At 40.4% G+C, this 15215-nt stretch overlaps 1 protein-coding gene across 1 annotated transcript; it reads right to left on the bottom strand.

Moving 5' to 3' along the window:
• Positions 1 to 7862: 7862 nt before the first annotated feature.
• On the bottom strand, positions 7863 to 9020 carry LOC107190869 (piggyBac transposable element-derived protein 4-like). The gene has a single exon (XM_015579756.1). The coding sequence runs from the start codon at positions 9018 to 9020 to the stop codon at positions 7863 to 7865; it is 1158 nt and encodes a 385-aa protein (XP_015435242.1).
• Between the last annotated feature and the right edge of the window lie 6195 nt (positions 9021 to 15215).

The following is a 15215-nucleotide window of genomic DNA, read 5'->3' as shown; positions in this document are numbered from 1 at the left end:
CGTCGTGACGGTTGGCCTCCGTCACCTTTTTTTTTTTCACACACACACACACACGCACGCACGCACCCATCCATATTCCCTACAGCTCGTTCCTCCTGACGGTGTGACCGGCCCGGTCATACAATGTTGTTACAACCGCCAGCGGAAAAATACAAAAATTAACATATACATATTCAACGCTAATACAATAGAATAGAATACAGTAGGCCCTCGACTTTCGCACATAATTGGTTCCTGAAAGTGTGTGCGAATGTTGAATGTGCGAAAGTAGACGGACGTAAAAAAATATGCATCATAAACTGTGTTTTAAAGTATTTATCTATCAATATGTATACATAATGAAGTTAAAGAGGCGTGTTAAGTGCTTTCGGGTGTTTCCTTTATAAAGTTGTCAAGAGTTAGTTGAATACCACCCATTTTTTTCTTTTCTTGATAAAGATTTCTATAACATGCTGTGTCTTTCTCAATTGCCCTACGTACTTGAGATATACGTTCTCCATTGGGATCACATTCTTCCATGATAGTCAAAAATTAGTCAAGATGCGTGAAGGCTTCATTCATATTTTTAATTGTCAAAGTCTTGACGTTTTTATCAGCTTCCTCTTCCTCACTTTCATTGTGTATTTCACTGTTACTCAATTGTTGCTCAATTAAGTGTTCATTTGACAGCGGTGCTGAGTAGGATTCAATCAACTCATTAACATCTTTGAACACAGAGCATTAAACAGTTGAATCTTTAAAAATGTTCGAAGTAGCGAATTGTGCGAAAGTCGAGGGCCGCCTGTAATAGGATACACAATATGAGAATATAAGAACTAAAATATTTTAAACGAAAGGGTACAATGTCATTGTATTATTACATTAATTGCCAATCTAAGGTTTCATGTCGTCGGCGCTTACGGTGCCTGTATATGGCAAACGCGTCACCTGAAAACCATCCACGTCAGATACGATATACCTATCAAAGCGGAGGACCTTTTGAACTACATATGAGCCCTTATATTTCGGAAGTAGCTTTTTGTTTACACCCGCGGTAGTGTCGTAATTGCGTATCATCACGTAATCGCCTTCCTTATACGCGGAGGCCGCCTTTCGCTTCTCGTCGTAACTATTTTTATTTTCCAGTTGTTGCTTTTCAATGCATTTCGCCGCGTTATTTCGAATAGAACCAAAATCTCGATCGTTATCATTTTGTGATTCTAAGATAAGACGAACATTGTTGTTTAGTTCACCTGATTGGTTTATGCCGAACAGTAATCCACTTGGCGTGTCCCTAATGGATCGGCACATGGTATTATTTAAGGAAAATTCCATCTGATCGAGTATTTGGACTCGGAGTATTCGGACATTCGGCGAGTTTCGCCAACATCGGCGTTATGGTTCTATTAAAACGTTCAATCTGCCCATTGGCTCGTGGTGTACCGACAGCAACTAATACGTGTTCAACAGATTTTTCTTTCATAAATTCGGTGAACTGAGATGATGTGAAACAAGTACCGCGATCGCTTATTAATCTTCTTGGTTTACCGTACGCTCTAAAATAATTTATTAAATGTTTTAACACTTCCTCGGTAGTGGTCGACTTGCACGGTTACAATCGGATAAACTTTGTAAAACCATCAACGATAGAAAATATATGTTTGTGTCCTCGTCCTGTTCGTTCGAGAGGGCCATAATGATCGACATGAATAGTCTGGAACGGAATATTGCCCTTTGGAATGCAATGTAAAAATCCTTCTCGCCTGCCGCTAGTTGGAGAGAATTCAACGCATTTTAGGCAGTCCGAAATATACCTCTTTACTTTGTCTCTCATCCGTGGGAACCAATACACTCTGCTAATATTTTCGACAACCTTTTCTACGCCCACGTGACCGATGTCGGCATGACATGTCCGGATTATATTATTCTCCATGCATAACGGAACGTAAAACGATAATTCACGATTTTTAAATTTTCGATATACAAGACCATCACGAAGTTCGTAAAATCTGTCTTCCGCGGTTTCTAATCTCTCTCGTATTTCCCGAATCTCCGGATCTTGATTCTGTTTGATCGCTAATGTTTGTTCGAAAGTGTTCGCTTCCAAAACTAAAATGCTATGGCAACGGCTGAGGGCGTCCACGTGACACAATTTTGTACCGGAGCGATGTTCAATTTCGTAATTGTATTGTTGCAAATACATAGCCCATCGAGAGATTCTAGGGTTGATACTTTGCTTACTTAACGTTAAGCGAAGGCTATCACAATCTGTTATGATTTTGAAATGAGTTCCAAATAAATATATGTGAAAGCGTTTTATGGCGTAGATTATGGCTAGACACTCGAGTTCGAAACTATGATACTTCGGTTCAGCGACGGAGGTTCTTTTACTAAAATACGATACCGGGCGACATTTCCCATCTAACTGTTTTTGTAGAATCATCGCGCCGAAGCCGCTCGCGCTGGCGTCACAGTGCAGCTCTGTCTTTAGCGCCGGCGAATATATAGCTAACACGGGTTGGTACGATAAAAGATTTTTCAATCTCTCGAATGCTTCCAATTCCTCGGAACCAAATTTAAACGGGACGTTCTTCTTCAATAGGTCGTACAATGGTTTGGCTATATTCGAAAAATTCGCCATGAATTGTCTGAAGTAACTAGCGAGTCCCACAAAGCTATGCACTTCTTTTGTATTTCGCGGTAACGGATATTTTATTATTGCTTCCACGTTATCGTTACTCGGCTGAACACAATCTTCGCTTATTCGATAACCCAAGTAGGTAATTTCTTCGTACAAAAGTGAACATTTATCGAGTCGAAACTCGAATCCATACAGTCGTGCCAATTTGAATACATCGCGAAGTATCTTCAAGTGCTCTTCAATAGTTTCAGTAGCGATCAATATATCGTCAAGATACAAGAGAATTTTGTTATCTTTAAGTAACTACATAAAAATAGCATAAATGTACCGCTGGAATGTACGTGGCGCGTTCGTGAGGCCGAATGGCATTCGAACATATTCATATTGTCCGAATGGTGTCACGAACGACGTATATTTTATAGAAGATTCCGCGACCCTAACGTGGTGGAAGGCGTTGCGCAGTTCGAGTTTAGTAAAATACTTTTTATTTCGTAATTCGTCGATGTTGTCGTCTATTACTGGTGTTGGAAAATTATCTTTTACTGTTAATTTGTTGAGTTCGCGATAGTCGACACATAAGCGTAAACCTCCATTTTTCTTGCGCACCAATACGATTGGACTGGCGTAAGGAGAGTTACTCGGACGAATTATTTTTTCTTCCAATAGTTGTTCGATAATAGCTTTTAACTTTTCTTTGTCGCTAAAGGCAAGTCTACGCGGACGGAAAGAAATAGGTTGTTTGTGTTTTAACGCGATCGTCATTTCCACATTGCAATCGTTAGCAGGTTTCACATTATCGGCGGACGCGTATATTTTTTTATACAATTCAATAACTTCTTTAGCCATTTTCGGTTCTATATCCGGGTTGATGTTCAACGCTTCCGTCACGCCAGTCTCTGTGTCGATACAATTAATTTGCATAATTTTGTTTTGCAAATCGAACGATGGGGATTTTTCCGATTCGATATTTTCAATCGCAACCGCAAACTCGTCATCAAAAGACACTTTAATATGCGGCAACGATATGAAATCTCTTCCGAGAAACGTATCGCATTGCATCGCGGTATTCGAGACAATTCCGAAAACAACATTTACCGGTATTTCGTTAACAGTACAATTGCATGCAAATACGTTTAGTCTATCTAATTTTAATCCGTTTATACCTTGATACATGTGGTCATTAATCGCGACAGGTTCTCTCAAACAATTAGGTACACAATTTTCTTTGATCAAACTAATCGGCGAACCCGAATCTATTATTGTGCGAACTGAATAATTGTATTTGTTACCTTGATCATTCGCGATCGGATACTTGAATGTTACCGTATACGGCGGATTCGGTACCAGCTGTACCAGATGAGTAGTTCTGTCTGCGTAATTCTTCGATGATGGGCGGTTTTCGGGACAATCCTCTATGCGATGGGTAGCGCTTCCGCACTTGAAGCATGCACCCCTCGGTCGCCTCGGCTGCGAACAATCCTTGGACAGATGACCTCGTTCACTGCAATTATAACACTGGGGCGGTTGAGCCGATCCTTCGCAGCGCGCCGCGATGGATCCACTGGTCTCGAAGTCGGATTTTCCTTCCTCTCTGGTCGCACGTACGATAAATTTTTCTCTCTTCTATCTTGTTTGACATTGGGATGAAGCAATAATTTCTTGAAGGCCTCAAGCATGTCTCCTTTCGTTGCTTATCGTTGCATACGCGCTTGATCGCGCATACGGTCATCCGGCATGCCGTCAATCGCAAAATCGACGAATTCTTCGTCTCCGATAGCTATTCGGTTTACCAATATTATTTCGTCGTGGAAGTAGTCGCTGAACGTCTCATTGGGTTGCCACGTTCTCTTCTCGAACTCCTTCCTCAGTGCCGATTGCGAAACTTTTTCGTCGAACATCTCCTCAATTGCCTTGTATAAATCCGGGAGCCGCAACCGAACATGTTCCGCCCGCGAATGAAACCATGACAACGCTTTGCCTTTCAATCGCATTGTTAGCAATACCTTCATGGTGTTCTCGTCCAAATGATACGTCTCACGCAGAAGCTCTGCCTGCATTTTCCATTTCTGAAATCCACTGCTTTCTCCACTGAATTCGCACAATAAATCAGCGACCGCACGAATGCCGATTGAAGAAGAATCACGTTCTGTTCTCAACAATTCGTATTCTCGTCGGAACAAATCTTCGGCACGCGTCTCGATATTATCACACGTATCAATATGAATTGGTGACGCCGTCGCACCTTCTACTCGATCCACAATGGTAGGACCATAAATCTCGCTGTCTTTACTCCCTGGCGAAATTTGATCAAGACTCGTCGGTACTGCGGACCATGATTCCGGCTGTACTGAATTTAGCCGATTTATCAATTCAGCTTTCATGCCGGTGGTCGGCATTTGCATGTGCTTCAATATTTCTAGGATTAAGCTAGGATTAAGCTAGGATTTGCTAGGATTAAGCCTCAAATTCCAGGTCATATAATAGCGGTTAACCTTTCCCACAAGTATCTCTAAATTGTCTCGAACTGTCTTAACTTTATTTCCAGAGGTATACACTATGAGATCATCTGCGAAGGATAAGGCAGATGCTTTCCCTTCATCGTTAAGATTAAATAACTTTGGCAAATCGCTGAGAAAAATATTTTAAAAACTGGGAGAGTTGACTGATCCCTGCTGCGTACCCTCAATAATTTTAAACTCTTCTGAAGATATGGACATTCCATCCCGAATAACAAACGTTTTATCTTTAATCATGTCCCAGATTATAAAAGTGAGCCATGAAGGGCATTGTTTTTTAAATAATTTATAAAGAAGTCCATTAAGTCAAACCGAGTCAAATGCTTTCTCGATGTCCAGTAAAGCTGCTCCAATAAAATGGCTGTTTGAAACCTTCAAATTAAGATCCGACAAGAGCTTGGGGATGGCGTGTGTGGTCGAGTGTTGCTGCTTGAAACTAAATTGACAGTCTGGTATGATGTTATTAATATTGCAAAAAGTGTTTATTTTTGAGTTGATTATTGCCTCGTACACTTTACTAGGCGATAGACTAATTGGTCGATAGCTCGATGGATCACTTGGATTTTTTATTTTTCTTAAGTATTGGAAGGACCTTCTCCCGTTTCCAAGACTTGGGGAAATAATAATAATTTAAGGCATTATTGAATATTTGTTAGGTCAAATATCATGATTCTTGGTAGATGCTTAAGTACAATAGGAGGAATATTGTCCAGGCCAATTTATTTTAAGTTGGTGTTACAGTATACAGGGTGTCCCAAAAATGTCCTCCGACCCGGAAATGGGGCACTCGGGGGTGAATTGGAACAACTTTTTCCTTAGCAACAATGTAATCTGAGGCTTCGTTACCGAGATATTAACGAAAAACCGCGACCAATCAGAGCACGAGTTTGCCAGCCGATTTCCCGCGCTAGCGGTGGCTACGTGCTACGCTTGTACTACGAAGCTCCAAACAAGTAGATCAGTATTCAGTATGCATCGAAGGAAACTGCGTATAATAGCAAATAAAAAAGACGTAACAAATGAAATCATACTGTTTATCATCTGTCGTTTGATATTTAAAGAGATTAATGAATGAAACGTAAATGTAGGCAAATTATGTGTAACGTAAAAAGACGAATGCACATTTACATTTTTGTAAATTCCTTTTTACGAATTTGTAAATTTCCTTTTCAAATAACGTGTGAACGAAAAGGTAATGTAACAGAGAATGAACGAGAAGTGATCGTAATTCGGTATTAGTATAAAAATTCGTAGTTTACTAACGGTCAACAATGTTACTGATAATGAATAAGTTTCTTCGAAAAGCCCGAAGAAAAAGTTAGATACAGAAACTTGCAGAATTATCGCAGGAAATAAACCATAGCTTGCGTTAAATTAAGAAAATAATAATCAGCCATAAATTGATTAAAACACCCTTTCGGAAATTCACCTGCAGTTTGCAAACCTGTGTTACTAGGTCACTGAACCGATCCTGGTCATCGACGGCCGAAACGGTTTATGACAGGGTATTGCCCAGTTCGCAGGTGATCGCAGGTATATCTCACCAGCCGAAGTTAACCCCTGAACCTACAACTACGGGCATAGCCCGTAGTAGATGATCGGACCAAACGTAAATATTACGGGCATAGCCCGTAGTAGATGATCGGGCCAGAAGTGAATATTACGGGCATAGCCCGTAATACGATGATCGGGCCAAATATAAATATTAGCGGCGGCGCCCTCCTAAAGTTATAAATATTTTTGGAATATGTGATAAGTAATTACAACCTGATGTAATAATTGTGGTAGATGTAAGTACTACAAAAAGTTTATTTATACAAAAATCAGTAATACAAAATTAATAATCTGCAATGGTGTGTGTTCGGGATTCTGTAGAAGTTTCGACGGGGGAGAGGATGACGGTTCCCGTTCCACGGCGCGAGCGGATCGCGTCGTAGCGCGTGCTGACGCGTGTCACACCATCTATGCGCAACAAGCCTAATCGGGTAACTGTCGATGGCTGACAGGTGTAATGGATTCGCGCGTGGTGTCGCGCACCGTCTTCCGCTCCCTAACCGCCATGCTTTTGCCGAATTGTGCGAATTTCCTTCTTCTCGTACGGGCTATCGAACTGGACGGACGTGTATCTGCTCCTCGGTCGTGCCGTCGAATAAGTCACGCGTGTGTTAGCTACTCGTTTGTGCTGACGAGTTGGCCACGCGTGTTCGTTTAACTTCTCGTTTGTGCTGACGAGTTGGCCACGCGTGTTCGTTTAACTTCTCGTTTGTGCTGGCGAGCAAGTTATACCACACTTCCTTCTTCTCGTGCGGGCTATCGAACTGGACGGACGCGTGTCTGCTCCTCGGTCGTGCCGTCGAATAAGCCACGCGTGCTTTAGCTACTCGTTTGTGCTGGCAAGTTGGCCACGCGTGTTCGGGGTTACTTCTCGTTTGTGCTGGCGAGCAAGTATTAACCCGTTTTCTTTTCTTTTCGCGGTGTTGGCGAGCAAGCCACACTCGTACACTTTCTTTCTCGTTTGTGCTGGCGCGAAAGTAACACGTGTGCACGCGACGCGTATACTGTTATAACCTCCGTAAAGGGAAATAAAGCCACCGTTATGTAAGTGCGTACGAAAGTTCAAACCTAACCTTACATCCTCGCTATTCATGACCACGTGTGCTCAATTCCGTTCCCGATCGGCACTTTTGCGAATTGGGCTGCTACACTCCACCCACTTCTTGTAACGTTTATTTTACTTGGCAATCTTTATTCGCAACAGTATGATACAATTCGAAACATTCTGGTAGATGTAAGGGAACTTTGCACTTCTTACACTCCCACGTTATTTCTCTACGTTTTTTATTTTTTTGGCAAACTCTACAAGGTTTTGACTGTCTTAATTTTGATGCTGTTGGGTCAATGTGTTTTGGAAAATGAGCCCAATGCTTCGCGTGCAGTCTCTCTGGCATATCTCCGGAAGATAATTGTCCTCGTTCTCTATAATTCGGTTTTGGCATATTCTCCAATAGTGATTCGGCTATGTTGATCCTATAGTCAACGTTAAATTGTTTCTTCCCGTTATTTACTTTGTTGCATAAAATGTATGAATTAAAAAGACCAATATCGAACAGATAAAAAAAAATTTTTTTATATCCTTTCATGTATTTCCTCATTGCTGGAAAGCATGCTAATATTTGGTCTTGGAGATCAATTCCATTCATTCCCTTGTTGTACTCTGTAATACAATTTGGTTTTGGAGTACGATTGGATCCTTGTGTACTCATTTCGACTGTTTCATGTTTTGTCGTCATAATATAAACATCTCGCTTGTCTTTCCATTTTATAGCGAGTATTCGGTTGCAGCTTCTTATTGCGTATTCCCCCCTTTTTAATTTTACATTACACAAATCATTTGGCATATGCTTTCTATTTCCAGGTACCGTGCCAATTACATTTGTTTTATAATTAAACGATAATGTCAGAAACAATTTTGGGAAAGAATACCAGTTATCTATGTATAAAGTGTGACCCCTGTGCAACACTGACTCAGAATGCTCTTTGACAACACTTTCCGAAGCGCTATCATCACGGTTTATTTTATCGTGGCCTGTATATATTTTAAATTCATAGCAATAACCTGAATCGGAGTCACACAATTTATAAAATTTAACGCCAAACCTTGCCCTTTTTGATGGGTTAAATTGCCTATAAGATAGGCGCCCCTTGAATTTCATGAGCGATTCATCAATAGCAATGTCTTCTTTCATTATATATACTTCTTTAAATTTTTGGTTCAAAAAATTTATCACTGGTTTAATCTTGCTCAATTTATCTGTATTGGCAACCAGATTATTGTTTGCGAAATGCAAACACCTTGTAATTTGCAGATATCTTTTCAAAGGCATCGATTTTCTAAATATCGGCGTTTCGATAACAGCCCTCTTCGACCAATTCATTTGTATTCTTGGTTTTTTTACCTGTGCCATTATTATGGACAATGCGAAATATCTTTTAATTTTGCTAGAATCTACAGGAAACCAAGTGTCGTCGATTTCTCGTGTTCTGCGTGGATTCGCTCGTATTTGATCTGCATACCGGTTAGTTTCGGTTACAATATTTTCCCAGAATATGTCATCAAATATTAGATTAAATATATCTAATTCTCTTCTACTTCCTCCTAATTGACGTAAGGCTGCCTCTCTTATGCCAGGAGTCATCGTATAGTCCCAGATTTTTGGACTATTTCTTATTTCTTTCCAAAGCCAGGGCTCTGGTAGTTGATCGTCGTCAGAAGTATCATCAATAACTAATCGCATGCATTTTCTTCGAACAGGACATATATCGTTACTACTGTCACTTTCGTTAGCAAAATTATTAGCACAATTCTCACTGCTCTCATCACGAAATCTTTTTCTTGAAAACATCTTGTGGGGATAGTTCTCAAGAATTTATGAAAATAAATTTCGATGTGCGAATGTGACCAAGAATAACTTGAAAGTGATCACGATACGAAGAGATAATAAGAATATATCTCGAGCCTTGTCTGTGCTATTTGTGGTGGGACAAATTACAAACCACGACCGTCGTACCACGAGCGATGCCCGTAATATTTACGATTGGCCCGATCATCGTACTAAACAAGTCGTGTGAATGGCTCGAAGGCTGCGCGAGCTTGTTTACGTTTTCGGCCCAAAATTCTCGAACGTAAATCGTAGGTTAAGGGGTTAAGGGTTGTAACGTCAAGTGCGTCCTGGTTATTCCACCGAATACGTACTCACTTCACTGCACGACCACTAACACTGATCACCCGACACAATCACTTAATGTATTTTTAATCCAACGTGTTGTTACTACGTTAGGAAAATTCGTGGCCCCGAAAAGTACCGATTGTTTCCAATTTATCAGATCTTCTACGTAGCCAAACACTTGCACAGCAGCAGCCGCATATTTGTTATTTTGTACGTACCACCAGAACATTGCGTAATACTCCTGTGAACTGAACATCTCTGTCGCCCGATTGCTAACCAACTGACAGAATTTTTCCGTAAGGGTTCCTCTACCCCAAGTAGTTTTCCATCGTTACATTGTGAGTTCACTCCCACCACGATAAAATTTAGGTAAAACCAGTTTCATCAAAGCGCGTAGCCCGTTAATTTATTGCTAGGGTACCTACTGTTTCGAAATAGAGAACAGATATCACGTGCATCGGCTTGAAAATGTCCGAAATAAAGAGGACCACCAACGTACCCGTTGCTTCCAGTTGGAAAGTACAATGTACATTGTTTTCGTCGAGAAGCAGGGTAAAAATTTCACTGACACGTGTAAGTTGACGCTGCTTGGCCCTGTCCGACCACCTTTGTAGAGGCCGGAGCGGACGTCATAATAACCGGATTTCGGTTATTTATGACGCAATTTCTCGGCTTAGTACAAGCGCCGCGCGTAGCCACCGCTAGCGCGGGAAGTCGGCTGGCAAAATCGCACTCTGATAGGTCCGGATTTTTCGTTAATATCTCGTTAACGAAGCCGCACGTAACATTTTTGTTAAGGAAAAAGTGGTTTCAAATCACCCCAACAACCCCTCATTTCCCCGAAAGAGAGGCACTTTTGAGACACCCTATATACATAAGCAAAAGAATATCGTACTTCGTTACTTTCGTTAGCTGCGAAACTTCTACTGAAAAGTGAGGAAGCGAAATTACAGAATAATTCAACAAAAAAAAAGATAAGTTCATAGCAACCTTAATATTTTATCTTATCTTATTAAAATTACTTATTACATTTATTTTTTTCTTTTTAAATGCCTTACAAATCAATATTGTTTAAGTTTTTATTTTACTGGGAGGTTACAAAGTGAAATTATAAAATAAGTAAAAATGAAAAGTAAAACCGCCCCATTGAGATTCGGTCGGGGTCCACTGACTGTTGTTCACGCGTTTAGGTTGCCGGGCATCGCGTTGAAAACGTGAGTTTTCGCCGCAGTAGGATTCAAACAGGATTTCCAAGCCAGCAGTGATGTCAGAATCGTGGGTCGCTTTACCCCCATCACTCTTTTCTTACTATAGCTCACCGTCTCTCGAACGGCCAGTGCACACGGACGGGGCTGGGATATGCTTGCGTGTGTGCCAGCACGGTGGACGTAAAGTGGGGGTAGCCGGGACGTCATAGTGGGAGACAATGGTACGTTGGAGTGGGGGAGTGATGGGGATAAAGCGACCCACGATTCTGGTATCACTGGCTGGGACATGCTTGTGTGTGCCAGCACGGCGGATGTAAAGTGGGGGTAGCCGGGACGTCATAGTGGGAGACAATGGTACGTTGCAGTGGGGGAGTGGTGGGGATAAAGCGACCCAGGATTCTGGTATCACTGGCTGGGATATGCTTGTGTCTGCCAGCACGGTGGACGTAAAGTGGAAGTCGGTAGGTTATAATGGGAGACGATGGTACATCGGAGTGGGAGAGTAGTGGGGGTAAACAGTACCACGATTCTGGCATCACTGCTCCCAACTGTTAAAACCTAAATACTCGCAATTTACATAAGTAGCATTAACGGTTGGCCAATGGTTGGGACTTAGTTGGGATATGGCGTGGAATACCGGATAATGAAAGAACTTCACGTGGTGATGTATAATAACAGTTTTATTCTCTCGCGACTAGTCGTTCCGAGATACCAAGGTTGACTCACACGCTAGTCCTTCTCTCACGTACCTCGGCTGTCGCTACAATAGTTAGTGTTTTTTCCTACAAATTCCCGACATAGGGCCTACGACGAAAACTTATGACAATTTGCCAACGAATAGCCAATGTTGGGCCTACAATTATTACAGTTGGTTAATTAACATGAAATTTACAACGATAATACAACATTGAGCATAATGCCGCGTCGGCATTGCAACGCGCTTTTTTATGTATACGAATATATATTGACTTATCATTGTTTTGTTTTATGTCATACAATGGCATTTGAAACAAAGAACAGAATGCTGCGTGTCAAGACACCAACTGATGCTAGCAAATCAATCGAATCGTGCGTGAGTTACGTGAAATCCGTGAAGCCACGCACGCGACCGCGATCTTCATTTGCCTAAACCAGTGGTCGGAAAACGCATTAGTTTAAAAATCCAAAAATCAGCAGCAGGACGATTAAAATTTTGTTGAGAGCCAAATTTCTTTTCAAGAACTTGTCAAGAACCATGTTTTTCGGAGTCGGTTTAAGCTAACTAATAAACATTAAATATAACCAAATATAATAATAATCTTATTTATTGACAAAAAATACAAAACACGCATTTAATGTGAACTATGACCTTGCATTTCCTTGGAAAGATTTGATAAGTCTGGTTTGTATGTCGTTGTTTTTATTTTCAAGCAGGATTCCAGATTCTCATCAGTAAGACGATTTCTCAATTTACTCTTGATGAGGTTCATGCTTGAAAATGATTGTTCGCATGAATACGTAGAGCCAAAGAGTGAAAGAATAGCAAATGCTAATTTTTTTAACTGATCGTAAGAGTCAGGAATACTCTTCCAGGTGTTGAAAATTATCAGGTCTTCTTTTTCCAGGTCTTTCAAAGCAGACCACTTCTGCTATGAACTGAGATCACATTTGTTTTTCTCTAATTTTTCCAGATCAACATTAAGGCGTTCAAATTTCGAACTCCATAATTCTTTGTTTTTAACTCCAGCAATTGCATTTCAAAAGCGCCAATGTCAATAGTAAAGGGAGAGAAATTCAATTTTGTTACGTCAGCACTGAGTGGTATTTAACAAAGGCTAACGTCGCTATGCTATTTCTGAATTCCTGAAACCTTCGTAGAAAAGCTTCCCTCATATTTAAAATTGTTGTATTGAAATAGCAAATGTCAATTACCGAGTTATTTTTTTATATTTACCGAGACAATTTGTTTTCGAATGAAATGACTTCTTCCAACATCGAAAAATTGTGTTTCCTTTCCCCTGTAGTTTACGATTAAGATTATTTAGATGAGACGTAACATCTACCATGAAATAAAATTTTTGGATCCACTGATCGTCCGTTAGTTCAGGATAGTCAAAACCCTTCTCAAGGAGAAATGCTTTAATTTCTAATAATAAGGAAGCGAATCGTTTTAAAACGTTTCCTCTTGAAAGCCAACGTACCTTATTATGGAGCAGAAGATCTGCGTAGTCACTCCCCATTTCATCTAAAAATTCTTTAAATTGGCGATGATAAAGAGCTCAATTGTGTTGACAATTTTGATGACCAATTCCATAACATTGCAAATTTTTTCTAGAAATTTCTGCGAACAAAGCGCTTCTTGATGAATGATGCAATGGTAAACAAGTATCTCATGATTTATTTTGTCCTTAAAAATAGAAACAAAACCTTTTCTTACTCCTGTCATACTTTCTGCCCCATCGGTTGAAATTGAAACAATTTTCTCGAGCGGAATATGATGTTTCTCCATGCATCCATGACAGCATTTGCAGTATCCTCGCCACGTGTTTGACCTTTCAGTGGTAATAATCCTAAAAGTTCTTCTTTAGGACCCGCAGACGAAATAAGTCGAACAAAAAGTGAAACTTGCGCTGTATCATTTATGTCACAAGATTCGTCAACAGCTATTGACACAGCTGAAACCAGTTTAAGATCTTCGATTTGCTGATTGGTTATATTCGAAGACATTCTGACTGTTCTATCTTTTACAGTTTTAGCAGACAGTGGTAACATTTTAATTTTTTTAACGGGGGAGACTCCGTGGCCCGTGCGCTGGCCGTGCACTCACACAATCAACGGGAACCGTGTATGTATATGCGATGCACAAGAGAGACATTCGATTTCGTAGGAACCAACTTGAGCCTCGACAATTGCACAAATGCACTTTTCACTGGTATAGAACTCACGGGTAGACTTCCCTACAGGGTGGTCTGGTCCGTATAAACGCCAATAAACACATTCTAATTGAAAGAATTAGAATTTTAGAAAGTGTGCGATTGTGACAGACGCCGATGAAAACACACAAGATGGCTGCACAAGTCACATTTTGTCAAATATCTCACGATTTAATGGTTTTCTCGTCAAACGCAGACCAGACCACCCTGTACACTACTATCACACTATCGTGGAAATTCGATTTGAGTCACTTTATCACTTCTGGAAGGCACAAGTTGGTTCCTACGATTTGATGCGTCCAGACGCAGAAATAAACATTGGTATAGTTCAAGGATTCTCCGCTAGAGGTGTTTATGGTATTTGCCAGTCACTTTGGCCTGCGTTACCACGAGCATCGATAACACAGAGGGAGTCGGTAAGTGTAACCTCGCAACACGTGGTGGATCGTGTCGATTGTTTTGTTACGCTGTTGCCACATGACAATTTTGCCCGTCAGGAGAACGATGGAACACCTACGGCCTACGGCTCGTGATGAGATTTCGATTCTCGCCGAACGTAGGAAAAGAACGGCGCGAGGGAAAGAAATCCGAGAATTAAACAATACGTACTAATGTGTGCAAGGATGAACCTTCTTATTCGTACTTGCAATGATGCTTATTTTTTTAATTAATGAAATTACATACGAGATACTTGACATGATATTCTCGAGAAACAAATTGTAAAAATGGCACAATATATATTCCGGGTATTCCACATACGAAAAACATGGAATACTATACAAATCTCTTGTTGGAAATGATATTTATTTATTTTTTATTGACATAATTGACGCAGGTGTTATATACTTACACAAATATTTCATAAAAGAGACACGAAAGGAACACAATTAAACGCATACGCTCTGTCAATCTTTCATTCGTCGCCCAGCAGAGATAGATTTTGTACTAACAACTGATTGCTGTCGCATGCGTACTTAGCGTATCAACTTCGCTGCGTCTGCACCTGTTCCAGTACGTATTTTGTTTTAAAAATTGGACCAACTGACTTGAGTTTTTTTGAGAAGCTAGAAGGATTAACTTATTAGGTGACATGTTTTCGTTATTTCGAAAAAACTACAATTGTTGGAATAGCGAAGAGAATAGTAAAAATATTAAGAAGTTCTTTATTCATGTTTTTTCTGATCCTATAGTGAAAATTTAACAAATACCTCTTATACACTTAATTAAGATAC

Source organism: Dufourea novaeangliae, unplaced genomic scaffold (assembly GCF_001272555.1).
Source record: "Dufourea novaeangliae isolate 0120121106 unplaced genomic scaffold, ASM127255v1 scaffold225, whole genome shotgun sequence".
NCBI classification, from domain to species: Eukaryota; Metazoa; Arthropoda; class Insecta; order Hymenoptera; family Halictidae; genus Dufourea; species Dufourea novaeangliae.
The sequence above is the reverse complement of the archived record's forward strand: the minus strand, read 5'-3'. Positions and strand labels throughout refer to the sequence as shown.